This window comes from Chelonus insularis, unplaced genomic scaffold, assembly GCF_013357705.1.
Source record: "Chelonus insularis isolate UGA/USDA-ARS -01 unplaced genomic scaffold, ASM1335770v1 contig_88_pilon, whole genome shotgun sequence".
Taxonomy (NCBI): domain Eukaryota; kingdom Metazoa; phylum Arthropoda; class Insecta; order Hymenoptera; family Braconidae; genus Chelonus; species Chelonus insularis.
The window spans coordinates 979,108-999,341 of NW_023276776.1; the positions used below are offsets into that span (position 1 = coordinate 979,108).

At 28.8% G+C, this 20,234-nt stretch overlaps 2 protein-coding genes across 4 annotated transcripts; one reads left to right on the plus strand and one right to left on the minus strand.

The window, feature by feature from the left end:
• Positions 1–394: 394 nt before the first annotated feature.
• On the minus strand, positions 395–6,367 carry LOC118071797 (sodium/potassium/calcium exchanger 3-like). The gene is made up of 8 exons (XM_035091207.1): positions 6,107–6,367; positions 5,430–5,648; positions 4,593–4,780; positions 4,011–4,158; positions 1,812–1,910; positions 1,375–1,635; positions 1,120–1,221; positions 395–882 (listed from the first exon to the last, which is right to left on the minus strand). Exons 1-8 carry the CDS (start codon positions 6,252–6,254, stop codon positions 548–550), a joined length of 1,500 nt encoding a protein of 499 aa, XP_034947098.1. The 5' UTR covers positions 6,255–6,367; the 3' UTR covers positions 395–547.
• A 1,075-nt stretch (positions 6,368–7,442) lies between these two features.
• zyd (zydeco) lies at positions 7,443–19,085 on the plus strand. 3 transcript variants are annotated; one of them, XM_035090910.1, is made up of 8 exons: positions 7,443–7,579; positions 12,095–12,268; positions 12,428–12,615; positions 14,358–14,595; positions 15,326–15,460; positions 17,847–18,062; positions 18,340–18,441; positions 18,578–19,085. In XM_035090910.1, the coding sequence occupies exons 1-8, from the start codon at positions 7,513–7,515 to the stop codon at positions 18,919–18,921; spliced, it is 1,464 nt and encodes a 487-aa protein (XP_034946801.1). In that variant the 5' UTR covers positions 7,443–7,512; the 3' UTR covers positions 18,922–19,085. The 3 variants fall into 3 exon arrangements, with proteins under 3 accessions (XP_034946801.1, XP_034946802.1, XP_034946803.1); XM_035090911.1 differs by lacking the exon at positions 7,443–7,579 and adding an exon at positions 9,336–9,523; XM_035090912.1 differs by lacking the exon at positions 7,443–7,579 and adding an exon at positions 10,322–10,467.
• The last annotated feature ends 1,149 nt before the right edge of the window (positions 19,086–20,234 follow it).

Sequence of the window (20,234 nt, forward strand, 5' to 3'; positions counted from 1 at the left end):
ATATCTTTGTAAATGTCTTAAGTACACAGATTGTGGTATAAGAATAACAAAAAAAAAAACTACACTCATAAATAGCAAAAACAAAAAAATAAAAAGGAAATATTCATTGTTTTGAAAGTTAACTTTAAGATATTGAAAGTCTGTGACACTGCAGATAAGGTAACATACGAAAAAGATTAATCCAAGATATCTTCGCTAGAATAAAACTGGTCCTATCTTTTCAAAAGAAGATAACGAAATTTTAAGATGACATTTTTTTAGAAAAAAAATATCCATTATTATTATTATTATTATGCCTATTCAGTTTGAATATGTCATACAAATGTACAATTTTTAATTAACAAATATCATTAACAAATCAATATTTTACAATTAAATAAGTACAATAATTTCTTTGTGATGAACATTAACTTCTTAAACTATATCTTAATTCATAAATATTTGTATACATGGATAATTATTAGCCTACTTAATGAAGTAAAATAAATTTTTTAATACACCAAGTCTTAATTAGTAATTAAAGTGCGGCTTTAGCCGCAAGTATTCGTCAATGAACACAAGTAGGTAAATTAACTTGAAAGAAAACATTGAGTTCAGTGAGAGAAGCTATCACAAGGAAGCATACATATATACTTAAACAAGTAAACCCGACTTTACGATCAAGTCTGAATTTATTGACAAGAAAAGAGATGTAAAGTAGTAGAAGAGTTGAGAATAGAGATATTGAGCTGTATACAATTCCTTCTGAATTTATTTGTACATAGTGGGTACCAGGTATTTTTGGAGCAAAGGCTGCTTTAATAAACCATGGTAATCCCAGACAAAGAAGAACATCAAAGACATTAGATCCTATAGAGTTGCTGATTCCCATCGTTCCATGACCTAAAAAAACACCATTTTATTAGATTTATTATGAAAGAAATTTTTTAAGTTTCAATAGAAATTTTTTATCAGATACCTCTCAATCATTTCTAACTCATTAAATTATTCAATAAGAGTACAGTAGTGGATTTTTATTGTTTATAATTTAGAATAATACTTTGATGCAAAATTATAGAAAATATAATCAACATCTGTGAATCTTTGAATAAGCACATATGTATTTCTATATTTCTTTACCTTGATTTGTTACGAGGACACTAGATACTGCCTCAGGGACACTCATCCCAGCTGCTAGAAACGTTAAACCCATCACTGAGTCAGGAATCTCCAGAGTATCACCTATAATCAATACATTTTCTATAAAAAATGAAATACAGAGGAAAAAGGACATCTTTAAATATCTTTTTTTATTAATTTAAATTGCTTTTCTTCTTCTTTTTACTCAAAAATAATTAAATGTAAATTCTTGAATGAAATTCTATAAATAATCACCAATAATTGTGATGTCCCAAGCTACAAAATATGACATGGAAGCAATCCATACAATGCACATGCCAAAAGTAACTGGATACCAAGATTTTAAAGATTTTCTGCGACAATCAGGAATGGTGAAAAGTAGAACGAAGTTTATAGGCCACGTGAACACCCACCAGACTTTTTCCCACATTGGTTCAGGCCAGTTTGTCATGTTAACGATTTCTAAAGATTCATCTTCTACAAGTTCGAAACTACTTACTTTGCCATCTATACAATCTGTAAAGTTTCAAATTTAATCACTGCTAGTTATTCAGTATCCAATATTCATTTTTTATTATACATATTTTAATTTGAATCTCTCAATCTAACTGTGATTTAATTACACTTTGGAACAATTGATATCTTGCCTCTAACTAGTTAGAAAGATTGATGAAAAAAAAAATAAAACTCACGTTTGGGTAGAAGAGGACTGCTATCAATATTTTTATATTGTTTCCTCTTGGCGACCATTGAACCCATACATCGGCTAATTGTTTTGTTAAAACACATAGCTGGAAGAATATTGGTGTAGATGTTAACATAATAATGGAGTATATTTAATTAATTATCTCATTGTTCTAATAAATTCCATTTATATTTTTTAATTAACTTCTGAGGTTGACAGATATTTTTCTCATTTTAATGGCTTTAAAATTATTAGTTATAAATACAAAAATATTTTTATTTTAATAATTAATCAATGTATTCATTTATTTAATGGCTAATCAATTTGAATGGAATTCTATTAAACATCATCAAACGAACTCGTATAAAGAATTTCGTTCGACAAACGTTCCGCGAATGTTCTGCAGTAGGGAAATTTCCCGATTTTCCCCCAAAGGGGAAAATTTTTTTTTTTTTTCGGGAATTTTTACGTGATGAAAGTTTTCTGCTGATAACTCGGGATCTATGAGGCCTATGAAGGAAATAAGGATATCAATGGATTCGTGAGAATGAGATCTTTTTATTGCAGTAGGCACCAATTATAATATTAATGATGATTAATGCTAAAATTAAAGAAAGTTCCCGTTTTACCCCATTTTAGGGGTGAAATAATTAATTTTTCGAATGTTTGACTTGATTCCGCATTTCTAGGCATTGAGACGAAGAGAATGAGTGGTCGAACTTGAAAATCGGACAACTTTGATTTTTCGACCCGAAAAAATGGCAAGTGGTACCCCTTTCCATTTTTTTTGGCCAAAAAATAAAGGTACTCCGATTTTGATGATTGAGGGCTCATTCTCTTCGTCTTGATGCGTAGAAATGCGGAATCGGGGCACCGATCAAGAAAATTCACTTTAACACCCTTAAAATGGGGTTACACTAAATACAAATTATGGATTATCATCCCTTTGACTTTAAACCCTTATAACTCATGAACGGACGGTCCAATGACTATTTTTAGGGACGTTTTAGAAACCTTAAAATCTAAGCTAAACATTCATATTTATGAAAAATGTGTAAAAAATTTCTTTCACCCTTAAAATCGCTAAAATATAAAAAAAAATCACATTTTTTTGGGAAGTTGCCAACTTCTTTCGCCATTTTAAGGGGTGAAATAAATTTTTAAAACATTTTTTATGGATATGTATCTTTAGCTTAGATTCTAAAGTTTCTAAACAGCTCCTAAAAATCATCATTAGATGAATTGTATGAGAGTTATAGAGGTCCAAAGCCGAGTAAGGGTCAAAAAATTACCTCTGCTTGAACTTTGAACCTCTATAACTCTCGTAAAATTCATCTAATGATGATTTTTAGGAGCTGTTTAGAAACTTTAGAATCTAAGCTAAAGATACATATCCATAAAAAATGTTTTAAAAATTTATTTCCCCCTTAAAATGGCGAAAGAAGTTGGCAACTTCCCAAAAAAATGTGATTTTTTTTTATATTTTAGCGATTTTAAGGGTGAAAGAAATTTTTTACACATTTTTCATAAATATGAATGTTTAGCTTAGATTTTAAGGTTTCTAAAACGTCCCTAAAAATAGTCATTGGACCGTCCGTTCATGAGTTATAAGGGTTTAAAGTCAAAGGGATGATAATCCATAATTTGTATTTAGTGTAACCCCCATTTTAAGGGTGTTAAAGTGAATTTTCTTGATCGGTGCCCCGATTCCGCATTTCTACACATCAAGACGAAGAGAATGAGCCCTCAATCATCAAAATCGGAGTACCTTTATTTTTTGGCCAAAAAAAATGGAAAGGGGTACCACTTGCCATTTTTTCGGGTCGAAAAATCAAAGTTGTCCGATTTTCAAGTTCGACCACTCATTCTCTTCGTCTCAATGCCTAGAAATGCGGAATCAAGTCAAACATTCGAAAAATTAATTATTTCACCCCTAAAATGGGGTAAAACGGGAATTTTCTTTAATTTTAGCATTAATTATCATTAATATTATAATTTTGCCTAATGAAATAAAAAGATCTCCTTCTCACGAATCCATTGATATCCTTATTTTCTTCATAGGCCTCATACATCCCGAGTTATCACCAGAAAACTTTCATCATCTAAAAATTCACAAAAAAACCCTGCCGAATATTCGCTGAACGTTTTGCGAACGAAATTGTTTTATACAGGAAGTGTTTCAATAGTTAACTCATTTTTTATTTACCTAAAATGTAGAAGATGTATGTGGCGACCAAAATTAATGCCTCGTACCACTCGATCCGCCCATCTCGAAGGACTAAAATTAGTAATCCTACAGTCACTGCATAAGCTAGAGAATCACGACTTATTGGCCACCAATCAAGCTCCAAAACCTATCAAGTTCAATCCATTAAAAAATGATTAAACTCCCTTCAACATTAATAAATAATGAATTATAAATATGAACAATAAATAGTAATCGATGTTTCATTACTTTCTAGAAGCATTTAGTAATCAAACATTTCCTCAAAATCAATCTCAAATAAGATAATATTAAATATTAAAAGATCAAGCTATTTTTGTTGATAAAAGTCGTCTCTATTTATTGCAGAGATTTTCTAAATTTGCATAAATCTGAATAATTCTTGAATGAATGCCAAGTAGTATCATATTCCATGTTTGAAAGACCAGAGAAAATATTTTTGGACGTAATTCAATCGCAGATATTTCTAAAAATAAGGGACAGATGCCCTTTTTTCTGCTGACTTTTCTCTATTTATTTTATTTTAGTCAGAAGGGTATTAGCGAGTAGAATGTAAGTTAATACCTGATTAGCAAAAAGTCCACAGCAAGCAGGAACAGCGAGGATATTAAATACAGCTGAACCAACTATCGTACCAATTCCTATATCTCCTTCAGTGATGAATGTTCCTACTACATTAATAAATAACTCTGGACTCGACGTTGCTGCAGCCATGAACGTTGCACCAGCAACGTCTTCTGTTACGTTCAATTCTAGAAAAATTATAATTACCATAATTTATCAATTTTTTATTTATCTATCTAGAAGTATACTTTTAGAAGATTGATCAATTATTTCAATTGATGAGATTTTTTAATTAAAATTGTTTTACTCTGCTTTAGAAAGAAATTCATGACTTGAATAACTATTTGGCTAATTTATTTCACAGCAATTGTAAAGTTTCATTTAAATATCTAGATGTAATTTTCCTCACAAGAACTCAACTGTTAAACTGTCAGTTACTTATCTTGAATTTCACACATTCTAGTTTAGTTTTCCAGTTTATAATGAATAATTTTCAACTTTTGCAATTTAAATATTCAGTTAAAGTCATCAAAATCAATCTTTTATCATCATTTTAATCACCATCAATTATAAACTAAATTATTATTAAAATATTAAATATTAAATATCGATTTTTAAATTTAAAAGTAGAGGATTAATTTAAAAAGGAATTAGAAAAAAAATTCCTTTTATATAAATAAAAATAAATAAAAAATGAAACTCACTGTAGAAGTATTAATAAAAATAAAATAAAAATTGTGAAATATGAACAACTGTTATTTAGTTTAAAACAATAAAATTAAATATATTAAACGATTAACTGAGTAAATTAAATTAAAAAAAAAAAACAGGACTCACTCTCGCATATTTTGGTGATGGAGGGGACAAAAAAGTCGTCACAAACAATGGCAAGCAAAAGGAATAAATAAATAGCAAAAATTATATGCACTACAATGAACCCAGAACGTCTTGCTTCAGGCGTGAGACCGTCAGATGGAAATTCCTTTACTGCTGGAGGTGTACAGTTATTACTACTGTTGAGTTCAGGCTCTTCTATTTGCATCAACCTTCGTAATCCTGCAAAGAAATAAACGAAATTACTTTTTTTTTAATAATAATCACAGAATTGAATGAATATAAAAATAATAAAAAAATTAATTTTAAATACATAAATCCTTTAAATAAATTTTTGCCTTCATTTTGAAACTCTATAATTAATGTAATTATCAAGCTAGTTGACTTTAATTTCTGTAATGGTTTTTAATTGAGTAAAATATTGATGAAGTAAGTAATTAATAATAATGCCAATAATTATAACAATATTAAATATCACTTTATTGATGAATTTTATTACGTTTAAATTATTATTTATAATTCAAGTACTTTGTAATTGCGTGTTAAAATATCACATGATATTTTTTTCAATCGATTATTCAAGTTATCGATAAGCTTGTGTTTATCTGGATTCGACAATAAAATAAAAAAATTTTCCAATATTTTATCGTAGATAGTTATCGGATTCAAGTGTAACTCACGTATTGCATTTTTGTTATCAATCCCAGAATCAATCCTTGAATCTTTTGTAAATACTCCAGTGAGATTGGTGCAGAGGAAATATACCAAAGGTATGGCGATTACCAGTAGCATGCGGTAGTATATCATATGTTTGTGGCGTTTTGTCATATCTCTTGAGATATTTGTGCTATTAAACAATTAATTGTGAATTAAAAAAAATAAAATAAAATAAAAACTGGTCAGAGTTGAGTTGTAATAAAATTCGTTGGATAAATGTATGCTTTTGTAAATTAAATTTGATATTGAAGGAATGAAGTTGATTACTGAATGTCTGACCAGCGACTGATGGGAAAAAAGACTGCTCTGAGGAATACTTTTGAATATTGGTTTATTATCTTTGTGATAAGATAAAAGAAAGTCGACGAATAAACTATCCCTTGACACTCGATCAGTTGTTGTGAGAAAAACAATTCTACCGTCTATCAACTTAAGATCAATTTTATATAAAATTAACATTATTTTACAATAAATATTTTTAACAACTTCTTAGTTTTATCAAAAAAAAAAAATCTGGCTTAATTTTAATCTTTTAGTGTGACACATCATCTAGACACTTAACATAAATAATTTCAAAAATTATCTTGTTGTTTTTTATAATAAAAAAATAACTGAATAAAATGTATTTTAATTAGTTAATTGAAATTGTAAGGAATTATTTTAAAGATAGAATCTCTTCATCACCATGAGAATAATAAAAAATGAAAAAGTCGTCAACGAACGAAATACAATTGAGATAGTGATTGACGGTGAGCCACAAGCTCTATACGTAATTGGTAGAGCGTTGACCGACTTCAATTATTCTCTCGACTTTATTTGACATCCTTACCTCTTATTCCATTTGCATAATGAAAATATCAATATCTTACAAATCTGTCAAGATAAAATTGATGTGTGAGAAAAAATCTAATATTGGTTTTACAATGAACTAAAATAGTTGAATGATTTAGTGGAATTTAATTGATCCATTTTCAATCGTACCAATATTCAAGAATATTTCCCTTTTATTTATTTCTCAAGGTCGCTGAAAGGAAATTGGTGCAATGCGGCCAAAAGTGCGTTGGCAAAGTTCCATGTCCTTATTTAGTTGGTTCTTCCTAATACACTCTAGAGTGTTTTTTAATTTAGACAAACCACATTAATTATCATTAACAGATGTATTTTAAAGCAATTGTCTTCCATGCTTTATAATTTAACTGATTAATTAGTCATTGAAGGGAGAACAATTAAATAATTAATAATTGGATTGTGAAATAGAGACATTTTATTGGGTACACCAAGTTCTTGATGATGAAGTAAAAACCTTCAGTTATATTAATGATAAGTAATCACAATCGAATGTGTTAATTAAATAATAAATAATCTTGCAATGTTTATAATATCCTGGAAAGTGGAATTTTTCCCTCAGAATTCATGGAAAGTTTGTGTTCAAAAAGGTACACATGTGGGTTTCTTATCTTTTTTGCAAATTATGATGTATATAACTCTAATCTCAGGAGATAACTTGTCTGAGATTATTATCCCATTGAAGACTAGCGTAATCGAAAACACTTGTTTATGCATCCATTGATATAATAGGCTGTTTAAATAAATAAATTAATTAATATTTTATTCAAACTTATTTCTTTACAGTTTATTCAACATTGAAATTTCATTTAATTCACTGTAAAATCATTTGTATTTATTTATTTTTATGTCATTGTAAATATAAAAAAATAATTTTTCATTGAAAAATTAGTTTGCTAAATATTGATACTTGGATCTCAATATTCTTGAGAACAGATAAATAAAGTAAACGTTATAGTTACGTAAAATTAATGTTTAAAGTTATAAAATAAAATGAATGATTCAATCTTAAAGAACTTGAACTACATCACTAATGGGTTAGAGTCAATTAATATTTCGAACAATTTTTTTATTCCACCAATTACAAATAATTATTTAATGACATCTATGATATAAGTATATTATTACAATTGTTTTGAATGAAATTATTGATAATTGTATTGAAAATCACATTTCTAGTATTAAGTATCAAGTGACAGCAAAAATTAATTTCAAGGCCAATACTACAAAGCGCAATGACTTGCTTTAGATATACTCAATTTTCATTAGATCAATTCAATTATATAATTAATAGCATGAAATTTCAAACAATCAAAAAACATTATTATAATTGGAAAATTTATAAATCACTCGGTTAAACATATAATACTACATAATTTTTTTTTTTTATCTCAATACGAAATAAATTTTATAGGAATTTTTATCAATTAATTTAGAATTTAATTTATTAACCAAAAAAAAATTAAAAATTTCTGGGGGTTTTTTTTTTTTTTAGTAAAAATACTTAGGTAAAAAAATTAGGAAAAAGTACTATGTTGGTTGGTAAAAATTCCTAGAAAAGAATTTATAAATTCCAAAATTTACTTTGTATTTAATGTAGTGATATTTTTAATAAATATATTGACTTTTTCCTAATTTTTTAAACTAAGTATTTTTACTGAAAAAAAACCTAGTAATTTTTAATTTATTTGGCTAGTAATTAACTAGTAAAAATTCCTACAAAAAATTATTCCCTAAACTATTTGGATTTTTATTATTTTATTTAATCAATCTCTGCAATTAAAATAATTTTTTTTTCAACAACTAAGACTTGAACTATTTATCTTTGTAAAATGAATTTTTTTATTTTAAATTTAAAATAGGATTTTAATATTTGTCTAGACCATATTTGATTGATCTTCAAATAAAAAGAAGCAATTTAAAAATATTGAACATAATAAATAATCACTAAAATCGAGTCGATACTTCACCATCGATGATTTTTTTTCGTAGGAATAATAATGAAACAGATCGAGACAATATTATGAATGCGTTGAAAATTGCAGGGTAAATTGTCAAAGTGGAACTGGTCAAAGTTAACTGGGTTCGAGTGAGTACATAGTTCATATGTACTATCTCTAGAATGTATCTGCTGCACACAGCAGCATCACACAAATCATCTCGCAGTGATCGTTACACATTCGTCGCTCGATCGTGTCTCAACACATCAAATCTAACGTTCAAAAAACGACGATAAAAATAGATCGATTTAAAAAAAAATATCGAAAGTTAAAGTTACCTTCCGCAATATTATCCGGCAATTAGTATATTTGGGTTGAGGTTCTAGTCGATCGGTTTAGCAGAAAAAAAATAGAGAAACTAAAAGGAACGGAAACGAGAACGGTGGCAAAAATTTTTTGTCAAGCGTTCGAAACGCTCAACGACTAATCCACTTGAAGGGAGGGGCATGCAATTCAACAAACGATGTCGGACTTCGGAGTAGTTGTTAATGTAGTATGTGTGTGACAACGGGATTGACAACATGGATACGTCTGGTTGGTGTTTTTCATACACTTTTCTTCACTTAATGAAATCGATCATGTCATCAATAAAAAAAAACGCGACCATGCCACGAGATTATTTTCATTTCGCGTAAAGTGACTCACCAGGATTCTAAATCAATCTCCCTAACTAAATAAGGATCAATCCTCCCTATAGATTAATCGATATCTCAAAACCATCGAACCATTAACAATCGAAATCATTCTAACATCCTTCGATCAAAAGGATTCATTGATAAAACAGTGATCATAGTCAATAATTGATATCAAACGTGTGAAATGTTGTATCATGTTGATAATTAATTACAAAAAGAATCTGTTGAAAAAAGTGTTTGATCGATAGACATAATAATTCCGGTAAAGATGGTTGTTATTAAAAAAAGAAAGAAAAAAAAAAATAAATAAAAGACCAAGTGGAAGAATAGGAGTTTCGTAATAGATAATTGTTGTTATTATCGAATTTCTCACGTACAAAGTCTCTTTCGTGATCGCATCGTTTGATCTCCAAATGAGGAAAACGGATTACCATTAATTAAGGACAGAAAGTCGGGCTTAGTGTCAAAGAGATAATATTAAAGCTAGCACGAGATGAATTGAGTGCGATTAAAAATTAGTTAAAATTGATAGTTACAATAATTGTGAAGTGCAAAGTACAAATATGGTATTTTATACTTATTCCTTCATCATTTTTATTATTACCTCGTTTGCTTATGTTCTCTTATTTTCCTTCCTCCACTTCTTGATGATAAAAGTAACATTCTTTTGGTCTTTGGGATGAGCCAAGCGTCGTCGTGGTCAGTCGACCGACCGAGTTGTTGAGTTATACCTAGTTTATACGACGTACATTAGGCATGAATGGCATCTCTGCTCAGTTGAATAAGAGCAATTTAACTTCTTTAGGTTGCTTAATCGGTAGGAAGTCACATCAGTCCACATAGGTATATAAACTCACTCGCCACCTTTACATTCGTACTCTCTTATTCATCGTCTATACACTAAGAATTTAAAAAAAATCATCATCAATCATATTTATTTATTTACTAATAATCATTTTTATACTGTATGTAATAACACATGGTGTATAACTTCTATTGCTTTTCTTGAGCTTCAATATTTTCTGGGTCACCACAAACTCGCTGGAAAGATTATTAGCACGCTTTGCGCCTTCAGGCCATGCGTCAACCTATTAACAATGTAATAGTGTCCTCTCTTCCTTTAACGCAGTACTTTAAATAGAATTAAAATCATATTAAACTCACTCGAGTTTATAAAAAAAATATTTTTAGATTTTTTTCATCCACAAAATTATGTTGAGATTCATTGTCAGATAAAATTTGAAACATTTTCCAATTCAAACACTCACTCTATTCACTCTTCTTTCATTTTTATTTAATTAGATCAAGTGAATATTCAAATCTCACTTTAAAAAGATTTTTTATCATCCAAATACCTTTTTCCAAAGGTTTTTTTCCTTTTTTAAAAAAAAAAAAAAATATTACATTTTAGAGGAATCTTTTTTAGAAATTTCTTTTATCACTTTATCATGATTTTATTTTTGTCATTGCTTCAATTAAACTTTCTAATGTCTCTGATGATAGTTTGGGGATTGGAGGGAGTAAATGAAGAGACGATTGTGAGAAGATGAAGTAGAAAAGTCGTAAATTTGATATTTGTATACAGAGATAGATGGAGATGTAGTTGACTATATTACGTAAAATGGGGCATTCCATGACTTCCGTTTCTGGGAGTGGAACATCCGCGACCACAAAATTGAATAGCCGTCGACAATAATAATTATCTGACACTGGTGAACTAGTCGCGAGTCTCTGTCCACCGATTGACCCGATTTTACGATCTCCAGTGTGTTTAATTAATTGAAACTTCTCATATACGAAACTGTAGCACAAACATGATTGATTTCTATCTGTCTATAATTAATTATTATTTTTTTCTTATTCATTTATCTCGATTCTTTGAATTAACACAAAAATTCATCCATTTTTCTTTCAATGAAACTTGAAAAGTCATTTTTACTCATCATTTTCCCTTTTGAAATTCTCAATTAAATATTCAAATAATAATTTGATATATTTTTTAAAAATAAAATCCATAAAATTAATTAAAAATTTTTTATTCGTTTAAATTTATTCATGATAAATTTCATTTATTATTCATCAATGCTATTATTTTTAAGCTTTTTTTTAAGCTTTAAATAAAGAATTGTGCGACAAAAATGTTTAATTTTAGTGAAATAAAATATCCACTGTCGAATTTCCAGTTTATGAAGAAGCTGTTGAATGTTTTACAAAAACACCCTCTTAATATTTATAGCGTCATGACCTGAATGTTATCTTCACTTAATGGGGTAGTATGGAGATACTAATTATATCAGATTTTTTATCTAACAAGTAGAGAGCAAATTAAAAGGCTATTTATTGATAATAAATATCAGTTATTGTGATATAAGTTGTTGATAAAAAAAAATTATTCATAAGAATACGATGATATTGTTTTGGGAGTATTATTTTTTTTTTTTTTTCTAACCCTATGTTAATGTTTCTACAGGGGTTAATTGCACACCACCGGCAATTGAAGACTTTCCACATGACCTGTTTGATGAGAAGCAACGACAAGAAGGAGCTGTCGTCGTTCACGTCATTGTATCTCTTTACTTGTTCATCGCTTTAGCGGTAGTTTGTGACAAATTCTTTGTACCTGCAGTAGAAAAAATATGTCATGGTAAGACCATTACTTCATTAGATAAAAAAAAAATTAAAATTAATTAACAAAAGAAATTATTTTTTGATTGAAGAACATTTTTTCTTTTTTTTTTTTTTTGTTAAATTAAAAAATAATTAAATGTATTTAATGAAAATTTTATTTTATTTACACCAAAAGCATTATCAATGTCAAAAGATGTGGCTGGTGCAACTTTTATGGCAGCTGCAACATCTGCTCCAGAGCTTTTTGTTAATGCAATTGGGACTTTTATCACAGAAGGTGATATTGGAGTTGGAACGATAGTAGGATCAGCAGTTTTCAATATTCTCGCAGTACCAGCATGCTGTGGTATAGGCGCAGGAATGGTAATTTATCTTGTCATGTAATTTTATCAATATTCCTGTTAACATAATTATTTTAATTATGCTGCGGTTCCAATGCTATCATGAAAATCCATCTATTTAGATCAAGAATTTACCCAAGACACTTTTGAATTAGGACTTCCCTCCATCAAAGCCATCATCTCATTAATAATATCTTCCCTAAATGTTACCATATAAAAGCTTCAATTAATGTTTAATTAAAATCCATTAATTTCATATCAAATTTCGTTGTTTTAAAAATCAAAATTACTGAGCTAATCTTTGGTAGATGGAGATATTTTAAAGAGCCACTTAAAAGCTAGGAAAAGGTACCTAATGTCTGGGATAATATCCAGTTTTAGTGGAATTTTTTGTAAAAGTTGACTTTATAACAATCATCAAGCACAATTTTAAGATTCTTAAGTGGCTTTTTAAAATTTTCTACTAATTTCTCTTCTTTTGAGATGAATTTTTCCATATTTTAAATAATTACTCACTATAAATTAATCATATTCAAAGTAATTGGTGATAAAATTAACAATATTAAATTTCAAATTATTGATTAATTAAATATGAAACCTGATAAAATCATCACTTATCTAAAATTCATCACAAAAAGTTGTTTTATTTTTAATGAACTTGATTATTTTTTATCAATAATACAAGCATGTATATTTTTACATCAAAGTCATGATAAATATATATATGTGAAGCTTAGAAAAAAAAGGTGTAACTAGAAAATTATATTAATCTGACAGATTTATTATAATTTAGGTAAATTACAGCCAAAAGGATTTTTATTCAAATGAAGATAAAAGTTTCAAAGAGATTCTGTTTTATAAAAAAAGTAAATAACGTATTATTTAGATATTATTTTATTCAAAGTGTAAATAACTTGAGATAGAATTGTTTTAATAATCTACTTATTTACCTTTTTTGTTTTATTTTTTCACTCTCTCTTGAATACTTGACACCTCTTACTTAATATTTACCCTAGCTACTACTATACTGTATTATATCACAAGCTTGTTCAAGAGTTATTAATAGTAAAGAGGTTGAAATGTGCTTTAATATAATTCTCGACTGAAATTTCACTTTCCCATGGAACTCTAACGTTCCTATATAAAGTTCCATCCTTTATATAATCCTTTAATTACTAGTTTATAAACCTAAAACTTACCCTCCACATTTCGAGTTTATAAATAAAAATTAATTCTCTTCTTGATCATTTTATAACAAAGGTAATTAATTGATTGTAATCCTTGTAGTTGACAAAAAAGATATTTATAATGCAAATATTATGCATTATTATGCAAATGTAAGCATAAATACCCTTAGAATACATTAACTAGTGTGTTAGGGAAACCTTAAGACCACAAGATTATAAAAAAAAAAATATAATCTTTAAAAAAAAAAAAAAATGACAACATAAATATCACATATAATAAAAATAGGCTCATGTAGAGTATTGATAACATCAAACACATGATGCTTCATCTATACTTGAAGCTCATAATTACTGATCAAAGTTATTATCAGCACCAAACATACATTTTTCTCCAATCCATACTTTAATCTCATTTTTCCAACATTTAATCATTTTTGCTAAATTTATTCCAAACTAACTTTTCTTCCATGTTGAAACAAAAAAAGTTTTATAATCCAGTGTATTTTAAAATCCTTCTTTCTTGCATGCTAAACTACTTTGAATAAAAAAGAAGCTTATTAAAGAATAAATGATCCAGGTGGTGCCATTAGATTGGTGGCCAGTTAGCAGAGATTGTCTGGCCTACGGTGTCACAGTGGCCATTTTAATCTGTATCATCCATGACGAGAGGGTAGAATGGTATGAGGCATTATGTCTCGTGCTTCTTTATATCGTCTACATTGCTGTCATGTATTGGGACAAATCGTTTCAACGTTGTACACGTTTCCGGACGAAAAACAGTGTCTCTTCTTCTGAAGATGGACATATTGCAGCAGGTAAAAAAGTTATCGACATTATTCAATTAATTCATCTATTTTATTCAATCAACAACATTAATAATTACATTTAAATACGATTTAATTATCCATCCATTTTATAACTCTATTTAATTAATTATTTTAATTTAATTCAATTCATCACACCATAACTTTGCTAATAAATAATTGCCAATAATTAAACTCTATTATTTTTATGCTTTTGTTATTATTATATGTTTTTATTGGTGATAATAATAATGTTGAGATTGTATTTAAATATTTCCAATTGAAAACAATCGGTGCAATTATTTATGACACTGGTTTTTTTTGTTCATTTTCGCCTTTCATTCCATAACATTAAACTTTATTGTATTTTTGCAAATATTGAAAGCAGTTTATCCTTTAGTTATGGATAATTGATCTCGTGACCTGGTCCCGAGAGCTATCGATCGGCCTTTGGAACTTTGCTGACTTTTACTATTGTATATAACAAGCGTTGAATAATGCAAAAGTGCATGTTGTATGGAGGAAAAAAAAAATAATAGTAGTAGTAGTAGCAAGCCACAAGAAATTTTTCTTCACACTATCATCTTTTCTATATTCATTGGCTGATCTTTTTATTTTTATCAAACAATTTACCCTTTGTATATTTGCCACAGCTTTATTTAATATTTCATTGACATATTTTTTTTCTCTTCCTGTGATTTTTTTTATTTTTTCTTGTCTTTAATTCCTCCACCACGACTAGGGGATGCTGGGGAAATTCACTTATCGAGACCTGATAAATTGCAATCATCCGGTGAAAGAGTCGAGCAAATTGCGACCATCGACGTTCCACTACAGAATGGTGGAACAAAGAGTCAAGAGGAAAATCATGAAGCTGGTAAGTCTCTTATTGTTCTGAGGACATCAATTTGAAGGGTGTTTTAATTCTTAGATAATTTAAGTAGGGGTTGACTTCTATTTGATTGGATTTAACTGAATTTAAACTTAAATTACAACAATACTCTTACAGAAGAGAATACTATTTAAATCATTAATTAAAACCCTATTTCATTTAAATATAAAGTCAGTGATACAATTCTTCTCACTGGAAACTGATGGAGGAGTTCTTCTTCTCTTCTCTGGAAGTAATCACTAGTATAAAAAGATATCGTTCGCCAAACGTTCCACGATTTTTCCCCAAAGGGGGAAATTTTTTTTTTTCGACAATTTTTACATGATGAAAATTTTCTGCTGATAACTCGGGATCTATAGGGCCTATGAAGAAAATAAGGATATCAATGGATTCGTGAGAATGAGATCTTTTTATTTCATTAGGCAAAATTATAATATTAATGATAATTAATGCTAAAATTAAAGGAAGTTCCCGTTTTACCCCATTTTAGGGGTGAAATAATTAATTTTTCGAATGTTTGACTTGATTCCGCATTTCTAGGCATCAAGACGAAGAGAATGAGTGGTCGAACTTAAAAATCGGACAACTTTGATTTTTCGACCCAAAAAAATGGCAAGTGGTACCCCTTTCCATTTTTTTTGGCCAAAAAATAAAGGTACTCCGATTTTGATGATTGAGGGCTCATTCTCTTCGTCTTGATGCGTAGAAATGCGGAATCGGGGCACCGATCAAGAAAATTCACTTTAACACCCTTAAAATGGGGTTACACTAAATACAAATTATGGATTATCATCCCCTTGACTTTAAACCCTTATAACTCATGAACGGACGGTCCAATGACTATTTTTAGGGACGTTTTAGAAACCTTAAAATCTAAGCTAAACATTCATATTTATGAAAAATGTGTAAAAAATTTCTTTCACCCTTAAAATCACTGAAATATAAAAAAAAATCACATTTTTTTGGGAAGTTGCCAACTTCTTTCGCCATTTTAAGGGTGAAATAAATTTTTAAAACATTTTTTATGGATATGTATCTTTAGCTTAGATTCTAAAGTTTCTAAACAGCTCCTAAAAATCATCATTAGATGAATTTTACGAGAGTTATAGAGGTTCAAAGTTCAAGCAGAGGTAATTTTTTGACCCTTACTCGGCTTTGGACCTCTATAACTCTCGTAAAATTCATCTAATGATGATTTTTAGGAGCTGTTTAAAAACTTTAGAATCTAAGCTAAAGATACATATCCATAAAAAATGTTTTAAAAATTTATTTCACCCTTAAAATGGCAAAAGAAGTTGGCAACTTCCCAAAAAAATGTGATTTTTTTTTATATTTCAGTGATTTTAAGGGTGAAAGAAATTTTTTACACATTTTTCATAAATATGAATGTTTAGCTTGAATTTTTAGCTTTCTAAAACGTCCCTAAAATCAGTTATTGGACCGTCCGTTCATGAGTTATAGGGGTTTAAAGTCAAAGGGATGATAATCCATAATTTGTATTTAGTGTAACCCCATTTTAAGGGTGTTAAAGTGAATTTTCTTGATCGGTGCCCCGATTCCGCATTTCTACACATCAAGACGAAGAGAATGAGCCCTCAATCATCAAAATCGGAGTACCTTTATTTTTTGGCCAAAAAAAATGGAAAGGGGTACCACTTGCCATTTTTTTGGGTCGAAAAATCAAAGTTGTCCGATTTTCAAGTTCGACCACTCATTCTCTTCGTCTCAATGCCTAGAAATGCGGAATCAAGTCAAACATTCGAAAAATTAATTATTTCACCCCTAAAATGGGGTAAAACGGGAACTTTCTTTAATTTTAGCATTAATCATCATTAATATTATAATTTCGCCTAATGAAATAAAAAGATCTCATTCTCACGAATCCATTGATATCCTTATTTCCTTCATAGGCCTCATAGATCCCGAGTTATTCCTTAAAGAAAAATTTTCCTATTCAGGCAGTAATAAATTTTCCAACCCAAGCTTATACTCCAACTAAACTGACATATGAAAAGTTGTTGAAGAAGTTCAGTGTCACTGACGACACCATGAATAAATAAATTAAAAAAAACTTTCTAAAGTTGATTTTTTTTATTCAAAAACAACTCTAAAAAGACTCTACAGCTCAATTAAATATACTCTACATTCACCTTGTAAAGTTCACTATCAATCATCAATTAACTCTACTTAATCATTTTATTTACTATTAACATCTTCTAATATCCATAAGACCCGGTCCGAATCATACCTCTATAAATATTTGAAACTTATCAAATCAATGATGAATCCTCAGATGATTGCGTCTTCTTAGGAATCCAATAATTGCAGTAATAAAAAAATAAATGAAATTGTATTGGAAATGGATTTGCAGAGTATGAATATGAGCTATTAGTATGGCCAGCCCGTGGTGGATGGATCCGTAAGACTGCCTGGATACTTACCTGGCCCATTCATCTCATCTTCATGTGCACGATACCTGACTGTGAAAAGCCCAGGTTTAAAAAGTGGTTTCCTGTCACCTTCCTCATGTGTATTATATGGATTGGATCTCTCAGTTACGTTGTAGCATGGATGATTACTATTATAGGTAACTATTCCTTTTTTTTTCCATTTACTTTATTTATTATTTAAAAACTCAAATTTATTGGTAAACACATTTTACTCTTGATGAATATTAATGAATTTAAAAAAATTATTCAAGCTCTAGAATATTATTATTTTTTTTGATGAATAAAGAGAGAGAGAGAGAGCTTTGAAAGGATCATATTCTCATGCAGTTTAAAAACTCGTAGCTCCGGAAAATTCTCATTACAGTTGTATTCTCATTTATATTTGAATTTATTGGAAAAATAAATTTTTTACAGGCGATACTCTAAAAATTCCTGACTCCGTTATGGGAATTACATTTTTAGCTGCAGGCACAAGCGTACCAGAAGCTGTTTCCAGTGTTATCGTCGCGAAACAAGGTTTGTTGAAAAATTACTTGGATATTTTTTTCCGCTATAAAATAAATTGCAGTGAAATAAAAACTAAAAAATTGTTAGAAAAAAAAGAAGAGATAAAATAATGTGAGAAAGGAAGTAATCTGAAAATTAATTACAGGTCATGGTTCAATGGGTATCAGTAATTCGATTGGTTCGAATACATTTGACATTCTTCTTTGTCTCGGTCTTCCTTGGCTGATCAAATCGTCCTTTTCCCCTACTCAACCCGGTCGTCATTACATCAGTATCAATTCTGGTGGCTTAGAATACAGCGCAATATCACTCCTATCTACTTTAATGCTACTTTACATTGCATTCGCTTCAAATAAATTTCAACTTGACCAAAAAGTTGGGCGTGCTTGTTTATGTATGTACGCTGTATTTCTTATTCTTGCCTCGCTTATCGAGCTCAATGTATTCTTTAGGGTAAATTTGCCCACTTGTGAGAGGACGGTCAAGTGATGAAAAATAGTCTTACAATAAATAAAACAACATTTATAAATAATGACCAATTTTGAAATTATTGTACACATGTTTATACTCCAAGAGAAAAAATGACATTGTTGCTAAATATTGTGATAAAATATTTCTTCTAATTAATTATAAAACAAAAAAATAACTAAGTAAAATTATCACACTAACATTGACAATAAAAATTGTTCCAATTCTTGAATTATAAATGAAATAAATTTTATTAGATTTTTAATTGGAAATAATTTGATAAAAAAATATTTGAGAAAGAATGGAAATAAAAATAATTTTTTTCTCTTAGTGTAATTCATAAAGCAAAGACAATATTCAATATTTTGCTTCATCAAAAGAGCAAGTGACATTAAAAAGAAATAAAAAGGTAAATTTCAAACACTGTTTATCTTTGAAGAAGTTAAAAAAAAATGGTATAAAAAATCACACAAAGTCTTCTCTCCATTAATTGGAAAATAAATAATAAACATCACCTTATTCTTATACATATGTAAATGATGAAATTCCTTCTTATTTTTGTGTAAATTTTTTATCTCACAATCTGTTTAAGGTTCAATTAACATTTTATACGTCTCTCTCTCTCTCTCTCTCTCTCTCTCTCTCTCTCTCTCTCTCTATCTCTCTCATCTATATTAGTTGTATAATTATTTTACAATTAAAAAACAAAGTTATTTGTTGATAAATGAAGCATTTATCAAAGGAATATTTACCAATTTGTAATCTCAAAATTACTGCTATTAATCACTGAATTTTTAGTTGATAAACAATATGATCATGTCTCTTTATTATTAATTATCGTTAATTTTAGTAATAATTAATTTGTCTCTCTAATGAATTATCTCGTTAACTTTAAGGACTAATGATTGATTAATAATAATTGTATTGACGAACGTGCGTCAAACAACGAATGTAATTGAGCTATGGAGGAACAAAAATTGATCATGATTATAATAATAATTATTCTATCAATTTTTTCATTTTTTAATTAACATATTTTTGTAGATCGTAACAATCGTTATTCTTCATCATAGACGCACGCAATGTATTGGAAAATGATTGTTAAAGGAAAGTAATAATAGTTAGTTAGATTTATAACTTAAGATTAATAAATTACAGTAATAAATTATTATTATTAAAAATGTAAACATATATCAAATTTTATGCTGTACCACTTGAATATGTCCATTTAAATTCGAATCGATCGATGTGTTTAAGCTTCGACCTTGGCACGAAATTTAAGTCTCGATGGATGAGAATGACGCCAGTATTCTCGAGACATTGTGTTTACCCCT

Excerpts from the sequence above, each read along its gene's own strand:
- LOC118071797 (XM_035091207.1), bottom strand. The coding sequence starts at position 6,254 with ATGACAAAACGCCACAAACATATGATATACTACCGCATGCTACTGGTA. Across the intron at positions 4,159-4,592 it reads GTGGACTTTTTGCTAATCAG|GTTTTGGAGCTTGATTGGTG; the intron begins GTATTAACTTAC and ends TGAACTTGATAG. Across the intron at positions 1,911-4,010 it reads ATACATCTTCTACATTTTAG|CTATGTGTTTTAACAAAACA; the intron begins GTAAATAAAAAA and ends ATATTCTTCCAG.
- zyd (XM_035090910.1), top strand. The coding sequence starts at position 7,513 with ATGTTTATAATATCCTGGAAAGTGGAATTTTTCCCTCAGAATTCATGG. Across the intron at positions 15,461-17,846 it reads AGAGGAAAATCATGAAGCTG|AGTATGAATATGAGCTATTA; the intron begins GTAAGTCTCTTA and ends ATGGATTTGCAG. Across the intron at positions 18,063-18,339 it reads ATGGATGATTACTATTATAG|GCGATACTCTAAAAATTCCT; the intron begins GTAACTATTCCT and ends AATTTTTTACAG.